The following is a 20,224-nucleotide window of genomic DNA, read 5'->3' on the forward strand; positions in this document are numbered from 1 at the left end:
TCATTTGCCTTGTCTAGCTTCCCCCTAAGTGCATCTGTACTATTTACGTCAGTGAGTTCCATCTCCCACCAATCTTTGGGTAAAGAAGTTTCTCCTGAATTTCTTATTGGATTTCTTGGTGACCATCTCAGATTGACGGCCCCTAGTTCTGCTTTTCTCCTCCAGTGAAAACATTCTCTCTGTATCAACTCAAATCAAAACTGATTAACCACTCGTTTTTTTTAAAAGAGACCCAGCCTGTCGCTGCTTTCCTGATATGTACATCCAGGCATTTCTGATATCATCTTTCTCCATTTTCTCTGCAGCCTCTCCAGTGCCTCTATATGCTTTTTATATTATGGTGACCTGCATGCAGTAAAAGTAAGTAAAGTTGCCAGAGTCCCAGATGACCATAGGTTGCTTTCTCGGGGGAGCTGGCTGGTGGTGATTTAACCTAAGGATCACCACACCTTAGGCAAGGAGCAAGGTCGAGAAGATGGGCCTTCATAAATAACTTCAGCCAGGAGTCTTCCGGTGGAGGCCATGGAGTGAGTGGTCGCATACAGGGCAGCTCCTGCTTGACGGCATAGAAGAGGGGTTTGGTGCAGGGGCGGAGAATCCAATTTCACGCCGAAATCAGGCCCAGCGCCAGTCCGGTGATTCTCCGGGACCAGAGAATCAGCATGTTTGCGGAGTAGTCTGAGGCAGCTGGGAGGCCATTGCCAGAGGCTCGCCCAGTGATCCTCCGCTCCGGACCGGCCAAGTTCCCCATGGCATGGTTCTAACCATCTATCGCCAATCGGGAAGCTCAGACCACGGCCTGGTGGGGGATCAGACACCAGGGTGGGGGAGGGGGGCCTTATGGGTGGCCAGGGGACAGATCGGGGCATTCGGATCTTCAGGCGCACATTCTTCATCTGCCTCCGCAGTCCAAGTCCACTTTGGCGTTCGGCGTGGCCGCTGGAGGCCGCCACCGTGCGCATGCACGGACTCAAAATTGGAAGTCGGCATGGGGACATAGTCCCATTTTGGGAGAATCCAGCCCGAGCCTTTTACCTGAAATTGGGTGTAATTTCATCTTTGTCGATTTTGCCTAAGGAAAAGTGTAGCTGATGGGCAGAGAAGTTCCCCAGGGAGTGGATGTCTGCTGGTTACCAAACCGGCAGGAGGTCAAAGACCTGGCCAAGGAGTGGGAAGAGACCTGTGGCATAGCAGTCAGTGGAAGGGTGGCAGTGGGGGAAGGGCCAGTGCAAGTAGCAAAGCCCCAGATGGAACAGTTGATGGCCTTCATCAAGGAAGAGTTCTGCCAGCAGAGGAAGGAGATGCAGGAGGATCGATCGAAGGGGCTAAGGCACCTCCGAAGGGATCGATGGAGAGGGTGGAGAAATGCTTGGAGGCATAAGGATCGCAGATCCGAGAGATGGAGAGGGTGATCTCAGAACACAGCGACTGGGTGGTGACATTAGCTTAGGAGACCTTTGTAAGACATTGAGAGCAAAGGTGTAGGAACATGAATACAGGTCGAGGAGGCGGAATCTGTGAATAGTTGAGCTGGCTGAAGGAGTAGAAGGTACGAGTGCCATAAGGTACATTTTGAGGTTTGCTGGTGGCGGTGGGGCTGCTGGACAAGGCCCCTGAGGTGGCTAGAGCACACGGGTCTCTGAGGCAGAAGCCAAGAACTGAGGAACCGCCACAGGTGGTGATCATGAACTCCACAAGTTTGTGAAGACGAGAAGATCTTGCAGTGGGCCAGGGAGAAGCGGAACTGCGAATGGGAGTGGAACACGGTCCGAAAATACCGGGACATTGGAGTGAACTGGCAAAACACAGAGCCAAGGCGGTGTAGAAGACAGCAGACCGGGTTTGGGGTGTTCTACCCGGCAAAACTATGGGTGGCTTATGAAGGCCGGGAATATTATTTTGATACCCAGAAGCAGCCAATGACGTTATCAAAGAGCACAAACTGGGGGAGAACTGAATAATTTTGGGTGACGAAGGTGCTGGCACTCTGGAGTAATGCTGGTGAATGGCAGTGAGGTGGGGGAGAAAGCTGAGAGAGGTGGCCGTAGGGGGCGGGTGGGGAAGGGAGTACAATGCGATGCGGCAAGGTTGGAGAAGAAACATTATCGGGGCGGAGAAAACAGCCATCTTGGATGGGCCAGGTACAGGGCGAGATTAACAGGGGTGGCGCTGAATGGGGAGGATGGCAGATGTTAAAGGGGAATGGAGGCATAAGCCTCCAGTAAGGCTGATAACATAGACAAGTTCAACTCCCCATTGCTAAAATAATTTCTGCTTGTGGGCTAGATCAGGGAAAAACACCCAGGCCCCCAAAAACGACTATTTCATTCAAAAAGTCTGTGGGAAAAACCCCACCAAACTTGCCCAAAATGACACTTAAATTTTTGGGGGTGAATCACGCCCTTGATCTTCAAGTTTGGAATCCCTTGTGAGGGAGACAGAGTTTTAATGACATCTGGGTGAGTTTATGAGAAAACCATGGGATCAGTATTGGCCACATGTTCCATTTATTGTATAGTTTGGTGTGTTTGCCTGTTAATTCACATGTACTTCATGTTAATTCTGTACGTTAAGAGTAAAAGATAATATTGTAAATTGTTTTACTTTTCTGACTTTTGTTCACAAACCTTGAAATCTTGTGGTTTTATTCACTTTAATAAATATCTGGGATTTCAAACTTTGTCTACGTTGAACAAAATGCTACTGCTCTCAAACCACATCATACCAAACATGGAGTCAGGTGCAGCGTCATACCACCTATCTATTTTGTCCAGACCCTTCACGATTCTGAATAAAGTCTCCTCTCAACCTGGTCTTCTCCAAGGAAAACAGTCCCAACTTCTCCAATCTATCATCATTTTTATTTATTCAATTAAAGGGGCAATTTAGCATGAACCAATCCATCTACCCTGCACATCTTTGGCTTGTGGGGGTGAGACCCATGTAGACACGGGGAGAATGTGAAAACTCCACATAGATAGTGACCCGGGGCCCGTATCGCACCGGGTCCTCAGCGCCGTGAGGAAGCAGTGCTAACCACTGCTTCACCGTGCCACCCCCAATCTATCTTTATAACTTAAGTTCCTCATGACTAGAATTTGTCTCATGAATGTTTCTGCACACTCTCCAATGCCTTCACATCTTTTCTAAAGTGCAACACCCTGAACGAGAACAATACTCCAGCTGAGGCTGGACTATAAATTCAACGTGATCTCCTTACTCTTGTACTCAATGCCCCTATTAATAAAGCCTACTACTGCATGCTTTATTAACTGCTCTTCCAACCTGTCCTGCAACCTTCAATTGCTTATCCACATATACACTCAGGCCCTTCCTGCACGCTCTTTAGATGTTTATTTTGTAGTATCTCCCCATGTTCTTCCTACCAAAATTAATCACTTCACATTTCTCCGCATTGAACTTCATCTGCCGCTTGTCTGCCCATTCCACCAACTAGTCCATGTCCTTTTGAAGCTCTACATTACCCTCCTCACAGTTCACAATGCTTTCAAGCTTCATATCATCCACTTTTAAAGTCACAGTATTCATGGGGCTGGTCCGGTTAATGGTAACTCCCAGGATATTGATGGTGGGGCATGCAGTCATGGCAATGCCTTTGAATGTCACAGGAAGATGTTTAGATTCTCTCTTGTTGGAGATGGTCACTGCCTGCCACTTCTGCAGTGTGGATGTTATTTGCCAGTTTAAAGCCTAAGCCGGACCATTGGCCAGATCTTGCTATACGTGGATACAGCCGACTTCAGCACCTGAGAGTTATGAGTTGTGCAGAACACTGTGCAATCAATAGACAATATCTCCACTTCCAACGTTATGATGGAAGGTCATTAATGGAGATGATTGGGCCTAGGACTCTACACTGCAGCAAGGTCCTTGGGTTGAGATGTTTAGCCCCCAACAATCACCTTCCTTCATGCTAGGCAGCACGACTAAATTGCGGGTTTTTTCTCTCTCCCCCCCCCCCCCCCCCCCCAACACCTCCCCCACCAGCGATTCCCATTGATTTTCATTTTACTTGAGCACATTGATGCCCCACCTGGTCAAACGCTGCCTTCTTGTCAAAGGCATCCACTCTTATTTCACCTCTGGATTCAGCCAATTTGTGCATGTTTGACCAAGACTGTAATCAGGTCTGAACATCTGTGAACAGGTTATTGCTGCACAAGTGCCGCTTGATAACAACACCTTCTAACACTTTTATGATGATTGAGAGTAGCCTGATGGGATGGTAATTGGCTGGATTGTTGAGTGGGTGCCAGCATAGCTGCTGTACTGCAACAGCTCAGCTGGAGGCACAGCTACTTCTGGAGCACAAATCTTTATTACTGCTGCCAATATGTTGGCCCAAAGCCTTTGCTATATCCAGTGCCTTCAGCCATTTCCTGATATTACATGAAGTGAATTGAATTGGATGGTCTGGTATCTGATGCTGGGGACACTTAAGAGGAGACCAAGGTCGACCATCCGCTTGGCACTTTTGGCCGAAGATGTTTGCAAATGCTTCAGCCTCGACTTTTGCACTGTTACACTTGGCTCCCCTATCACTGAGGATGGACTGTTTGTGGATTCTCTTCCTCTAGTTGATTTAATTGTCCATCACCAGTCATTTGGATGTGACAGGACTACAGAGTTTTGATCCATTGGTTGTGTGATTGCCAAGATGTCCAGTGTGAGTTGCTGGATCTGTTTGAAATCTATTGTGGTGCCAAACAACACAACGGAGGGCATCAGTGTCAAGAAGAGACTTTGTCACCACAAAGATTGTGTGGTGGTCACTCCGACCAATACTACCTTGGACAGGTGCACCTGACAGGTAGACTGATGAGGGGAAGGTTAAGAAGGTTCTTCCCTCACTCCTGCTGCAGGCCCAGTATGGCAGATATGTCCTTCAGAATAGGGCCTGCTTCACATCAGCAGCGGTGCTACCCAGCCACTTTTGGTGATGGGCATTCTGTTCATTTGCTGCCCTCAGTGCTTCTTTGAAGAGATCTTCAACCCTCAGCTGGTTGTTGGAAATCAGCACAGGGTTTCCTTGTCCACATTTTACCTGATGCCATGAGTCTTCATAGGATCCTGAATCAATGTTGAGAACTACCAGGGAAACTTCCTCTTTTACTACATGCTACTGTGTTGGCATTTATGGTGGGTCAGTCATGCCGGCGAGACATATCATCCAGGACTGGTGATGCTAGAGCCTGGGACAGTGTCTGTAAGGTATGACTTGATGGGCATGCCTATGTCAGGCTGTTGTTTGACCCATTTGTGGGACAGCTCCCAATTTTGGCACAGGTTCCCAGATGTTAATGAGGAGGCTTTTGCAGCGTTGACAGGGCAGGATGCGCCTTTGTTGTTTCCAATGCCTGGGTCGATGTAGGGAGATTATCCGATTTTTTTCCTTCTTTCTTTCCTATCATTTGAAATTTTGAACACAGCACCAAGACCCTTTGCAATTCATATTGGTGATTTTCTCCAATTGGGCCAAACCAGGCAGGTCGTTACAATTAAAACGTATATTATGGATTTTACCTGGAAATAGAATGGTCAGTGTGCAATCAAACAGCACAAAGCTCTATCAAGTACTACAAAGTGCTTAATCTGTTCCTCCCTGTTACATCATTAGCCAATTTGTTTGTTCCTTAATTCAGATACCATTTAGCAACTTTAGCCATCATGGCGCTCTAATTTTCAAGGTCTTTAATAACCAATATTTTAGATAGACACTCAGTAAAGGAAGTAGGTCATTTGGCCCTTCGACCCTGCTCCACCATTCAATATGGTCATCGCTGATCCTCTATCTCAACCCAACACTCGCCCACTCTGTCCCCATATCCCTCGATGCCTTTAGTCCTAAAATCTATTTCCTTCTTAAATATATTCAGTGACTTGACCTCCATGGCCTTCTGCGGTAGAGAAGTCCACAGGTTCACCACTCTTAAATGAAGAAATTGCTCCTAATTTCAGTCCGAAAAGGCCTACCCCATATCCGGAGACTGTGACCCCTTGTCCTAGACCTCACATTATCACTGCATCCAGTCTGTGCCAGCCCTGTCAGAATTTTATACGTTTCAATGAGATCCCTTCTCATTCTTCTAAACACCAGTAAATACAGGCCCAGACAGCCTAATCTCTCCTCATACAACTGTCCTGTCATCCCAGCCATCTTGGCATTGTTCTCAAATCTTGTCAGTCAGCTTCTTAAGCAGTGTATTTTCTCCTTTGTTTCCCTCTTGCTGTACTGCCCTCAATCTTTAGCAGTCATTACCGGGTGTTCCAGTTTCTCGCTCCCAAATGCGGGCCCACGGAATTTTAGTTTTCGTTTGGTGATATTTGTAAAATGGGTAGTACCCCAGAGATTATTTACATTTTTTTGCTGACAGAAACATTGCAGTATTCTTAAAAATAACTACATTAAATGTTCTGAGAGATCTTAGTGGATAATTAGCTGGACAGTGATCCTGAGCGTATTTGACCTGCACAAATAACTAATTTTAAAATAGAAAGGAATAATCAATGTATAACACCCAATGAAAACAGACGTCAGATGTTATATATATTTTATTTGTTCATTTTTGAAGGAAAATGGTACAACATACAGGTAAAAATACTACAGTACAGTGTACGAAATTGTGGTAACTGCTTTTCTTTATCAACAAGTAGTTACCTTGGACCCAAATGTCAAGATGAAAACAGGAAATACTGAGTGTTTTTAATCGAACATTCATTCCACAAGTACAATACGGACTGCTAGCTCAATCCTCCAGATTCCACATCGCTATGTCAACGGAGCTAGAGTGGAGGCAAGCAGCCTTGAGGGAACGTGACTGATGACTGAACAGTCTTTACAGTTTGAACACAGTAAGACAAGACAGTTTTCTGCTCCATTTAGGGCAAAATATAGTAACAAACTAAAAAGGGAAACAATATTCCTCACATTCAATGACAAACATTAATTTACTAAATGCGGCATTGGCAGAATTGATTTAATTAAAAACACTGATAAATAACACTCGCAAAATGTAACATCCAGAGATGCCCAGCAAGTGACAAAGAAATGGCAGGACATAAGAACAAAACAATATGTGAAGTAAATTTCAGTCAATACAGTGTTTTAAAAAAAAAACAAGTTGCATCCGTCTGTAGCAGACTTCAAGAGATGGATCGTGTTCTAGGTTCCAAATTTTTTCCCTCACAAACTACAGAAAAGTTCCTGCTGATGTTGTGCCCCACTGAGGCCGCTTGATGTTTACACATTGTAGAGGTAAACAAATTGTAAGAGAAGTTCTGTTTCGACTCCAGTCCACTTTTCACCATTATAGGACATTGGACCATCCATTATACTTACTGAATTTGCTGTAACTCAAGAGGTTGGCTTATTGCACTAGCTATTAGATTAGTCAGGTCTCACGTACATCTTACCAGCAGAACCAGGCAGGATCATTAACTGAATTTATACAGGCAAGAAAATATCTTCCAAGGAATCAATTAGAGTGGGCATCTTACTGAAACAGAATTTCAAATCTACTTGGAAAGTTGGGTAACTTCAATGCAGGCCATAAATATATAGAGATAATAACGGCGAGTTCAGTTCAAAGTATCAATCTCCACTCTCCTGTCAATCAAAACGATGCCAATGTATCGCAAACGCATGCTCTCATGATTGGCTATTTCAAAACTAGGTCAATGCATAGGAATCGCTATTTCAGTTTTTAAAAGTAGCTAATTTTCCATCATTATATTACAAATGAAGGAAAGATTGTGTTGAAAAAGGAAATGTTTCTTTCCAAATTACTTACAAATCAACCAGTTAATGCTGATAAACTCTCATACACGTACACATTTCCGATTGGAAGTCCTTCAAATCCAATCTGATTTTTAAAAATCATTTCTTTTTTAAGGCAGTCGTCTTCAGTCCCTCCCACTGGCTGAGTAAGAAAACTGGGGAAAATGTGGTCTTCTTTCATTGTCTATGGATTCCATACTGCCATCTGTTCAAAACAAGAGCCTCGTCAGTACTGCAAGCAAGTGTTACATTTTTAAAAGTCTTAAACGCATCTGAAATAATTTAATCAGAATGATCAGCAGATAACCTTGGAGATTAGAGCAACCCAAGGAAATAATCACATTGCATCTATTTCCATATTGTAATCGATCGGTACAATTATTAAACGAAAGTTGAAAAACATTCTAATAATAATAATCTTAATCTTTATGGTCACAAGTAGGCTTACATTAACACTGCAATGAAGTTACTGTGAAAAGTCCCTAATCGCCACATTCCGGCGCTTGTTCAGAAGGAGAATTCAGAATGTCCAATTCACCTAACATCACGTCTTTTGTGGGAGGAAACCGGAGCACCCGGAGGAAACCCATGCATCACAGCGAGAACGGGCAGCCTCTACATGGACAATGGCCGAAGCCGGAATCGAACCAAGGATCCTGGAGCGATGAAGCAACAGGGCTAACCATTGTGCTACCGTGCCGCTCTACTTTGTCCTTTCATCCTCTCAAGCTCAAAATTGTACCAAAAACTGCAATGTGGATACCTCGATCAGGTGGAGTGATTGTTATTATTTGTGCTGTAAATTCTTCATCAAAATATCTTGTGTCCATTTCGGATGTTACCTGAGGCTTAAATGGTGGAGTAAGCTGTTGAATATACAAAACAGAACTATTTTACTGTGCTCACATCATTTTTTAAAAAGCAAGCCAATACACAAACGTCAGTTAATAGTGGAATAAAAAGTGTCAATTTGGTTATGCACCAGAGCCTCAGAACGTGGGGTTATTAAACCCAAAATTGATTACCTGTCTTTAATGCTTTCCAAAGCAAGGGATGTTAGTGCTCAGGAATGGAACGCCTTCCACTTCAAAAGCTAGCACCAGCACTGAGTATTCCTTGCTCAAGCATCGCACATCTATATCTGCAGTAAAATGCCTTTCACTTTACACCAATGTATCTCAGCCCTCACCCTAGTGCTCTGCTGCGTCAATGTGATTTAGAGCGGTATTCTAGCCCTGCTTGCTGTTTTAGTTTTATAGCACCGTTACAAAGTACCTGCTCACCTGCCCAGCCTCCCAAATCAAATCTTTCCTGAACAACACAAAGCAGAAAGAAGTGGCAAATAACAAGAAGAAACATCCCAAAGGAGGACAGAAAAACAATAGAATTAAACAGAATTGTGTTGTAGGGCATTGGTAGGATAATGGTCTACATCTGTCATTTCTACATATAAACCAGGCTCAAATTCTGAATGTGCTGTTGAGGGATCTGTCAACTGCAAATTAAGCCCCTCCTCAAATGGATTTTGTTCATTAAATCATGCACCTTTTTCCTATAGGATAAAGTGAATTCCTAAGTTATTTGAAAGATGTTTTCATCACCTTTTTCTGATAGACATCTTGCCACTCGATTCCAGCAAAGAATTTGTCTTGCATGATTTCCTTTGCATCATCATAGCCACCACCCAACCTAGTGAGGAATATAACAACAACTTGCAATCACATAGCACCTTTAACATAGAAAGATGTCACAATGCACTACATAGTGGCTCAAGGAAACAAAATTACTCCGAGCCAAACAGTCTCTCATTAAGAATTTGCATGCCCACATGCATGAAATCAGAGCTGATGTTAGACAAAAACATTATTTAGCCTGATGTAAACTGAACTCATTCAGTTGGAAATTTGATCTAGCAGGCTAAAGTATCATGGATTCAACTTTGACATCATCCAACACATTGGTGAAACCATAATTACATTGATATGTTCAGATCACATCACTTCCTGAAATAGAATTACTTCTTTTGAAATGCAATAACTGTGGACAAACATATTAGCAATATTGCCCTGCACCAGCATAGAGATAATTGACTAATTAATCTTCTTTTTGTATCAAATAATTGCAGAAGGATCATCCAATTGCAAATCTTTAAAAGGTGCCATTGATGCCATGAGGACAAAAGAGTGCAAGAAAGAGGGAGACCGAGGGTGGAGCCCGAAGGATAAAAGAGCGTGAGAAAGAGCGAAACCGAGAGTGGAGCTGGAAGATAAAAAGGAACAGCGAGGAACAGCGAGACTGAGAGTGGAGTTTGGAGTTCCGGAGGTGACGTCAGGTTTCAAAAGTGACGTGGGGAAAATGGAAGCAGCTGATTGAGTATAGTAAGAAGTCTTACAACACCAGGTTAAAGTCCAACAGGTTTATTTGGAATCACAAGCTTTCGGAGCGTAGCTCCTTCATCAGGTGATGGTTGGCTAAGTATTTACTACTTTTATCGCTTATAATCATAGATATCATAGAATTTACAGTGCAGAAGGAGGCCATTCGGCCCATCGAGTCTGCACCGGCTCTTGGAAAGAGCACTCTACCCAGGTCCACACCTCCACTAAGGTCCACCTAACACTAAGGACAATTTTGGACACTAAGGGCAATTTATCATGGCCAATCCACCTAACATGCACATCTTTTGGATTGTGGGAGGAAACCGGAGCACCCGGAGGAAACCCACGCACACACGGGGAGGATGTGCAGACTCCACACTGACAGTGACCCAAGCCGGGAATCGAACCTGGGACCCTGGAGCTGTGAAGCAATTGTGCTAACCACAATGCTACCGTACTGCCCATAGTTTGTATGGTCTACATGTTGTGGTCTATAGTTTGTAAGAGCTATATTCTGTAGTAACAAGGACAAGTGAAGAAGGGCCCTGGAGGAATTTATATTATTTGATTTTAAGTATCTTCCAAAAGATTGAATTTAAAGGGGTAAGTCATGGCAGGAGAGCACAAAGCCGTGGTGTGCTCTTCCTGTGGGAAGTCGGGAACATTTCCAGTGCCTGGGGATGGCCAGCATGTGTGTCGGAAGTGTCTCAAACTGGAAGCCTAGGTTTCGGAGCTGGAGCGTTGGCTGGTGACACGGTGGACCACCCACAAGGTCTACATGTGGATAGCACATATAGAGAGGCAGTCACACTACAGTCTAAGACTCCACAGGCAAGAGGAGAATGGGTGACCACAAGGCAGAGTAAGAGGATTAGGCAGACAATGTAGGAATCTCCTGTTGCTATTCTGCTGCAAAACCGATGTACCGCTTTGCATACTTTCAGGGGAATGGCCTCTGAGGAAAACAGCAGCAGCCAAATTTATTGCACCCTGGTTGGCTCGTCTGCACGGAAATGGAGGAAAATGTGTGGGAATGAAATAGTTATTGGAGATTCAATTGCAAGGGGAATAAAAAGATAGGCGTTTCTGTGACTGCAAATGAGACTTCAGGATATTATGTTGCCTCCCTGGTGTTGGGGCCAAGGATGTCTCAGAGCTGCTACAGGATATTCTGGAGCAGGAGTGTGAACAGCCAATGGTCACAGTACACATTGATACCAATGGCATAGGTCAAGTCAAAAAAGAATGAGGGCCTAAAAGCGGAATATAGGGTAGTGGGAAGTAAGTTGAAAAGTAGGACCTCAAAAGATAGTTTTCTCAGGATTACTAACAGTGCCACGTGCTAGTCAGAGCAGGTATAACGGGATACATCAGTTGAATATATGGCTGAAGAGATGGTGCAAGGGGGAAGGTTTCAGGCATAAATTTACGTGGGAGTGTGAACTGGGAGGAGAATGCAGCGATGCTGCAGTGCAATTTGGACAAATTGAGTGAGTGGACAATGCATGGCAGATGCAGGATGTGGATAAATGTGTGGTTGTCCACTTTGGTAGCACAAAGAGGAAGGCAGATTATATGGATAGCTATAGATTGAGAGAGGGGAATGTGCAACAGGACCTCAGTGTCCTTGTGCATCTGTCACTTAAAGTAAGCATGCAGGTGCAGCAAACAGTGAAGTTGGGAAATGGTATGTTGGCCTTCATAGCGAGCCGATTTGAGTACAGGAGCAGGGATGTCCTGCTGCATTTATACAGGGCCTTGGTGAGGCCACACCTGGAATATTGTGCGCAGTTTTGATCTTCTTATCTGAGGAAGGATGTTCTTGCTCGAGAGAGAATGCAGCGAAGGTTGACCAGACTCATTCCTGGGAAGGCAGAACTGACGTACAAAGAGTGATTGAGTCAGTTATGATTATATTCTCTGGCGTTTAGAAGAATGAGGGAAGATCTCATGGAAACCTGATGTTACACCCTACCCAGATCCTATTGACTGGGGACAACTGGTTACCCCATGACTCCTGCTGAATATGAACTCCCCTGATGAGGGGGGGGGGGGGGGGGGGGGGGGGGGTAGAAACGGGACAATCACTAGTAGTTGCAGCTGTATAAATAGAGCTGGCCAGTGTGGTACCGGCTAGAGAAGGATGTAGTGGTGAGCTACTGCTGCTGTGTACATACTGTTGTAAATAAAGTTATTTTCTGTTTGACTCTACAAATTCGTGCTGGATTCTTCGCAAACCTCACAAAACCTATCAAATTTTAACAGGACTAGACAGCATTGATGCAGGAAGGATGTTGGTGTATCCAGAACCAGGGGTCACAATCCAAGGAAACGGGGTAAACCATTTAGGACTGAGATGAGGAGAACTTTCTTCACCCAGAGTGGTGAGCCTGTGGAATTCGCTACCATAGAAAGCAATTGAGGCTAATACATTGTATGTTTTCAAGAAGATTAGCTACAGCTCTTGGGGCTAAAGGAATCAAGAGGATATGGAAGGAAAGTGGGTACAAGTTACTGAGTTGGATGAACAGCCATGATCATACTGAATGGCGGAGCAGGCTCAAAAGGCCTCCCCCGTGCCAATTTTCTCTGTTTCTATGACGATCCATCTGAACAGACATACTGGATTTCAGTTTAACAGCCCATGTCTCAAGCACAGCACTTCTCAGAACATAGCACCCTTCAGTACAATGGAGTGCTCAGGTCTTGGTGTACAGGTTGACCTCGCAATCTGCTGACCCAAAGGGGAAGTACTGCCAAGCAAGCCAAGTGGACACAGGTATTTTAACTAATTTTCTGAGGTGGTTTTGCTATATATCCACAAGAGCAGAGAAAACTATTCAATAATTTCCAAAACCAATCCAAACTTGACATCACCGGGTGAATCACTCGACCATGTAGAACGCTCGAGATAACACAACCAGGGAATGTGTGTGTACAACAGTAACAAGATGCTACTGTGGGTGAATTAAAGCCACCAGCCAAGATTCACCAATCTTCTTGGCCGTGGAGCGGTGGAAATCATGGAGGAACCAAGAACAAAAAGAATGCTGAAATACGTTGATATTTTAAAATATTTATCAAACTGTACTAGTTTGTCATATTTTTACCTCAGCCTGATTAACCACTTAGTCCATATGTGTACCTACATGAAGTACGTTCTTACTGAAAGATATTTAGTTTGTGAAAGGCATGTGTAAAGCAGAATACTGGACTGATCAATAACAGCACAAATAATTCACAACATTTAACAGTTGCTTAGTGTTACATATTTAAGTGAAGACCGATCTGGAATTCTTTGCAAAGGAAATGAAAGAGAAATAATTTGAATCATCCTAATTTTACACTCAAAATATTTAGCTGGTGACACGGTTTAATTCCCACCAAATTTCAGAGGTAAATCAATGAAGAGTCTTCAGATGAAAAGTATTAGTATATATTTTTCAGAAGAACTTGCAATTTTTTTTAGCACCACCACAATCTTTAAGATGTCCCAAGGAATTCAAGTGTACTCACTTGCAACATAGGAAAACACGGCAGTCAATTAAGCATTCCAGGTCCGACAAACAGCAATGACATAATTGACCAGATCATCTGTTTTGATTGCATTCACAGAATCCCTGCACCGCAGAAGGAGGCCATTCGGCCCATCGAGTCTGCACCTACCCTCCAAATGCGCATCTTACCTAGGCCTACTACCCCGCCCTATCCAACAAGCCCACACATTGATCAAGGCCAATCCACCTAAACTGCACATCTTTGGACTATGGGAGGAAACTTGAGCACCCGGAGGAAACCCACACAGACACGGGGTGTAAGTGCAAACTCCACACAGTCAGTCAGCCAAGGCCGGAATTGAACACGGGTGCCTAGCGCTGCGAGGCAGCAGTGCTAACCACTATGCCACCGTGCCGTCAATTGTTTGAAGAATAAAAATATGGCCAGAATGCCAGAACAGCCATGCACTTATTTGAGTAGTGCAATGGGATTCTTTATGTCCACCTAAGCTGTAAATGAAACCTCAGTTTAATTAGTATTTTTCTTCTCCGGAAAAGCCTAGTTACATGTTAAAATGGCAAAGAGAATATTCGTATCTGGTAGAGGAAGTTTGTACAAATATAAATCAGCGGTGACAGTTTGAAAGTGTGTGCCCGACAAATTTCTTGACTGAAATAAAAAACTTGACTGCATCAGGTTTCCGCCTCTGACAGCGTATAGGTATTGTTCAGACTTGCAGGCATTGCTGGTGGGATTGCATCTAATTACATGCCTGTCACAGAAAACCAACACACACCTTTGTTTCGGATCTTTCTTCAACAGCCCAGAAAGAAGAGATTTGGCTTCTGGTGACAAAGTGCGGGGAAATCGGATCTCCTCCATGAGAATGAGCTCAAACAACTTTTCATGGTCCTGATTGTAGAATGGAAGACGGCCACACATCATTTCATACATCACAACTCCAAGACCCCACCAGTCCACAGCTCGCCCATAGTCATTATCCTCCAAAACCTGGAACAGAAGGACATGGAGGCGTGGTATAAATTATAGAGCTAAATGTGATTAGTTGTAAGATTATCTGAAAGATTGAACATTGCTGTAAGTGTGCAATCCTATATGATTTTCAGCTCTCATAAGGATTACCCACCTTCAGGCACAATCCTTATGACCAGGAAGGAAGAACAATCCAGTGAACAGTTAGGTATTTCACCAGCTACAAGTGCATTTGTTGTTGGTAACTAGACAAACAATCTGCAGTGGTTCTGCAATCACTGGCAAGCTTTATACCATGACTTATAAACAAATAAATATGCAATACCTTCATTCGTGTCCAGAAAACCTATTTGATCAAAAATTATGATCCATGATTGTTATCCCCAAAAATGTGATTATTCATTTAACACATTCAAATTAAGTAAATTACACCCTCTCATGTTACAAATCCCCCCCCCCCCAATTCTTTTCAAGACCGAGGCAAGAAGTGGAAAGGAAATAGCGAGAATGGACCAAGGATGTGGAGGTCAAAGCTAAGCTTAGGACTTTCGAAGGTAGGAATAAAAGCAATGGCAGTGTGGAGGGACATATTGTCCAAAGGATCTGCTGCCGGATGAGGAAGGTTGGCCAGAATCAGAGATGTGAGCTGAGAAAAAAAAACTGGAGAACATAAAGGCCCTATAGTGTAGGAAGAATATCAAACGCAATTGAAAAAGTCACAGCTTGAATGTTAACAGTGGCGCAGAATCACACTTCTGAAGAGTGATTTAAGAAATTAGGAGTTATGTCACCAAACCTGAAAAGACTAAACATAACCATTACAGCTTAGTGTCAATCTAATATTTGGAGTAATTGCAATATTAAATTATCAAAACCAGAACTTCCAATTATTCATTCAGCTGTGGGTGGTGTTGTATTACTTTTTTTTAAACTCCTGGAACATCTTGATAGGGGTAGGTGTTCATGAGGTACATTTCATCTTGATGGGGTAGGTGTTCATGAGGTACATTTCATCTTGATGGGGTAGGTGTTCATGAGGTACATTTCATCTTGATAGGGTAGGTGTTCACGTGGTACATTTAATGATAATATTTATTAGTGTCACAAGTAGGCTTACATTAACACTGCAATGAGGTTACTGTGAAAATCCCATAGTCGCCACACTCCGGCGCCTGTTCAGGTACATAGAGGGAGAATTCGGAATGTCAAATTCATCTAGCAAGCATGTCTTTCGGGACTTGTGGGAGGAAACCGGAGCACCCGGATGAAACCCACGCAGACACGGGGAAAAATGTGCAGACTCCCTCTGCAGACAGTGACCCAAGCGGGAATCGAACCTGGGACCCTGGCGCTGCGAACCGACAGTGCTAACCACTGTGCTACCGTGTCGCCCGGTTTATAAACTGTCTCTTATGCAGAAAGATTTTCCAAGGTGTTTCACAGAGTCAAGAAGGAAACAAACACAGAGAAAAGGAGGAATTACAAGGGTGAATAAAACCTTGGTCAAAGCCTTCGTGGAGAAGAGGTAGGTGGAAGGGTTTTGGGAAGAAATTCCAGTAGGTAACAAAAAGCAACTGACTCCATCAATATGAATGATGAGGAAAAGTGTGAGCGTGGTGTGTGATAAAAGGCTGGTATCAGAGTAAGGGAGAATTTTTAAGTCAAGACATTGGAGAACCAGGCATCAATTTAGGTCAGATCGTGGATGGTGATGGACACGTAGACATTGGCAGCACAGATTTCCATGTGTTGGAGCTCATGAAGGATAATGGAAGTTGGCAATGTTGGCGTAAACAGGCCTGGAGGTGATGAAGGTCATTATTAAAATAAAGTGAAGAAAACTTAAATTATGATTTTAAAATAAAAATATACAATAATCTTTATCTAAAAAGATGTACACTTAACTGGAATATCTGAAACAATGCTCTGAAAGGTTACACCATAAATACTGATCTTGTAATTACAAATATAATGCACTCCAGAAACAAATCCTTCCCCACTCCACTATCAATTCGCGAGGGTCTAAAACTATAATGGTCTGGATTCTGGGGTAGGAATGATAGACAAACTGTCAGCATTTACTGTCATTATTCCTCAGTTTTACAGGAAGTAACTTTGAGGTCCGCACATGTGCAGTTAAGCTTGTAAATGCAGAGGTTTTTGTTCATACTACCCAATATGGGTGTTGTGGAAATCCACCCTTCCCCCAAGTCTGCAATCAATTATGAATCAACAAACTGACAAAAACTTTCCCTTTTACGCAATTAGTCTCATCGTAAAAACACTTCAACAAATTACACCTTGCTGAATGAATGCCATACTAAATTCATAGTTACGTTAGCGTCTTATCATAATCCTGTCTGGACCAATCATTTATTTTGATCTCTGTAAAATTTTAATTAAAAAAAGTGAGAAAAATAGTGCATTTTATTTTCTGGTTTGCAATCTGTCTGTCAAAATCCTTCAATGTGATTGGCAGCTTACTCTGCGTGCTGACATCACTGTTGCTGAACACCTGAAGATCCCCATTGACTTGATTCAAATTCAAAGTGACATCAGGAAAAGGGAAATCCATGGCACAAAGAGATCATCAGATCTCTGTGCGTAGTTCTGTTTGAGAGCCGTGGTGAGTGCCATCACTTCACTACTGATCACAAGATTCAGGCCAACCGTTAATTTCTTCATTCTTGGGATGTTGGCATCGCTAGTTAGACCAGAATTTTTGCCTATCCCTAATTGCCCTCCAGAAAGTGGTGAGCTGTCTCCTCGAACCCCTGCAGCCCACGTGGTGCAGGCCCACCCATCGTGCTGAATCTATTTCATAAAACGCAAGACTTAACCAGTTTAACGTAAAGATCACTTCAACTTCCAGCATAATTAATGGCAGAACCTTTCTGATTAATACTCATTAGCTCACTGATTTAACAACTCACGTTCAGAATTTTATTTTTTAAATGGTGTAATTTATTTTACCGCAACTACTACGGATTCCGCATAAAATTCAGAAACATTTCTTGGCGTTGGGGTCTTCTGAAATTACCTTAATACATTTACGGGATGATTTATCGATTTCCTTATCTGCATTACTAGCTGGTGTGACTACTCATTTTTAATTCTTAATAAGGTTTGTGGAGAAATGTAAAACTCATCTCATCTGAGCAGGTATTATGTTACTTACACACAGGTCTATTTACAGCAGCTCCTGCCTGTATGATTCAAACCAAGTGACAGCTGGTTGTACAGCTGTCCCATATATGTATAGGAGGAACACAGCTGCTTGCCAGCCATAATTCCAGGAGCTACACTCATCAACTCTTTTAAGAGTAATCAGAATGTATTTTACTGTTCAGAAGGGACACCCTAGACCCAAAATTCCTGAGGATCTCATCAACAAAACCTGAAAATTAAAAAAGACACAAACCCGCAAATGACTTTATGATTAATTAAATGCATCTTAATTAGGAATAACCTGACCCTCCCCCCTCTTCAGGTGCTTGTAATAAAATGCACTGCAAGTCAATATTGCAAGTTCCACAGCTGTCATTTCAAATCCCCACACAGAGTTCCTGATCCATATCATACTAACGATCCTTTACTGGCAGTAACAGCCATTAAGCTGTATTGCATTGGTCCAGCATACACAAGTATATTAGTCAGAGTAAATCCTGCCTGCGGCGCAGTTACTGACTGCCTCACAATAGTGGGAAGCAAGTACAGAAATTTAGCATCTAAGCAGCATTATCAATCTACCAAACATATTGAAAAAGGCCAGAGAGGCAAATGATTAAAACTCGTTTCTGCAACGTTAATCATTTGTAAAAACTGCCTAAATACAGTAAAAGGTCTCAAACTCCAGTTTTAAAAATAAACAGCAGCTTTGTTTTCAATTATAATCAGCAGCATCTTCCTCAGGGTTCCAGAAAGGGACTCCGCTGGTTTGCTTGAAGCTTCCTTCAGGTGCTGAGAGTAAACGGGAACATGCAATAACACCATAAGAACATAAGAACATAAGAACTAGGAGCAGGAGTAGGCCATCAGGCCCCTCGAGCCTGCTCCGCCATTCAATGAGATCATGGCTGATCTTTTGTGGACTCAGCTCCACTTTCCGGCCCGAACACCATAACCCTTAATCCCTTTATTCTTCAAAAAACTATCTATCTTTACCTTAAAAACATGTAATGAAGGAGCCTCAACTGCTTCACTGGGCAAGGAATTCCATAGATTCACAACCCTTTGGGTGAAGAAGTTCCTCCTAAACTCAGTCCTAAATCTACTTCCCCTTATTTTGAGGCTATGCCCCCTAGTTCTGCTGTCACCCGCCAGTGGAAACAACCTGCCCGCATCTATCCTATCTATTCCCTTCATAATTTTAAATGTTTCTATAAGATCCCCCCTCATCCTTCTAAATTCCAACGAGTACAGTCCCAGTCTACTCAACCTCTCCTCATAATCCAACCCCTTCAGCTCTGGGATTAACCTAGTGAATCTCCTCTGCACACCCTCCAGCGCCAGTACGTCCTTTCTCAAGTAAGGAGACCAAAACTGAACACAATACTCCAGGTGTGGCCGCACTAACACCTTATACAATTGCAACATAACCTCCCTAGTCTTAAACTCCATCCCTCTAGCAATGAAGGACAAAATTCCATTTGCCTTCTTAATCACCTGTTGCACTTGTAAACCAACCTTCTGTGACTCATGCACTAGCACACCCAAGTCTCTCTGAACAGCGGCATGCTTTAATATTTTATCGTTTAAATAATAATCCCGTTTGCTGTTATTCCTACCAAAATGGATAACCTCACATTTGTCAACATTGTATTCCATCTGCCAGACCCGAGCCCATTCACTTAACCTATCCAAATCCCTCTGCAGACTTCCAGTATCCTCTGCACTTTTCGCTTTACCACTCATCTTAGTGTCATCTGCAAACTTGGACACATTGCCCTTGGTCCCCAACTCCAAATCATCAATGTAAATTGTGAACAATTGTGGGCCCAACACGGATCCCTGAGGGACACCACTAGCTACTGATTGCCAACCAGAGAAACACCCATTTATCCCAACTCTTTGCTTTCTATTAATTAACCAATCCTCTATCCATGCTACTACTTTACCCTTAATGCCATGCATCTTTATCTTATGCAGCAACCTTTTGTGTGGCACCATGATTTAGTTTTATAGGTTTCCTTCAGTTTTGTTAAAATTGAACTGCATTTTTCAATTTCTTTCTTACGTGTGCCTCCTTAAAACAATGGGGCATGGCAGATTTATTCTATGAAAGTCACAGGTCTAAAACGTTAACTCTGTTTCTCTTTCCACAGATGCTGCCTGACCTGCTGAGAATTCCGAGCATTTTCAGTTTTTTATTTCAGATTTCCAGCATCTGCAGTATTTTACTTTCCATGGAAAATCTCTGTTTATCTTCATTGCTGTTTCTCTGTTGGTGACATTGTGTCATCTTTAAGGATCAATTAAAAAAAGGTCACCGAGGTACATTCTCTCTGCAGACTTCACTCCTAGATAACTTTCAGTCTATAACATGGTCAGGATTAGA

General features: G+C 43.1%; 1 protein-coding gene across 4 annotated transcripts in view; it reads right to left on the bottom strand.

Moving 5' to 3' along the window:
* Positions 1–6,555: 6,555 nt before the first annotated feature.
* Positions 6,556–20,224, bottom strand: part of akt1 (v-akt murine thymoma viral oncogene homolog 1) — a 126,710-nt gene continuing 113,041 nt past the window's right edge. For all 4 annotated transcript variants that reach the window (XM_038778082.1, XM_038778075.1, XM_038778090.1 and 1 more), the window contains 4 exons: positions 14,471–14,685; positions 9,400–9,487; positions 8,562–8,664; positions 6,556–8,003 (listed from right to left, as the gene is read on the bottom strand). In XM_038778082.1, the coding sequence (XP_038634010.1) occupies positions 7,924–8,003; positions 8,562–8,664; positions 9,400–9,487; positions 14,471–14,685 (486 nt within the window). In that variant the 3' untranslated portion in view covers positions 6,556–7,923. The remainder of the gene's footprint in view (positions 8,004–8,561; positions 8,665–9,399; positions 9,488–14,470; positions 14,686–20,224) is intronic.

This window comes from Scyliorhinus canicula, chromosome 2, assembly GCF_902713615.1.
Source record: "Scyliorhinus canicula chromosome 2, sScyCan1.1, whole genome shotgun sequence".
Lineage (NCBI taxonomy): Eukaryota > Metazoa > Chordata > Chondrichthyes > Carcharhiniformes > Scyliorhinidae > Scyliorhinus > Scyliorhinus canicula.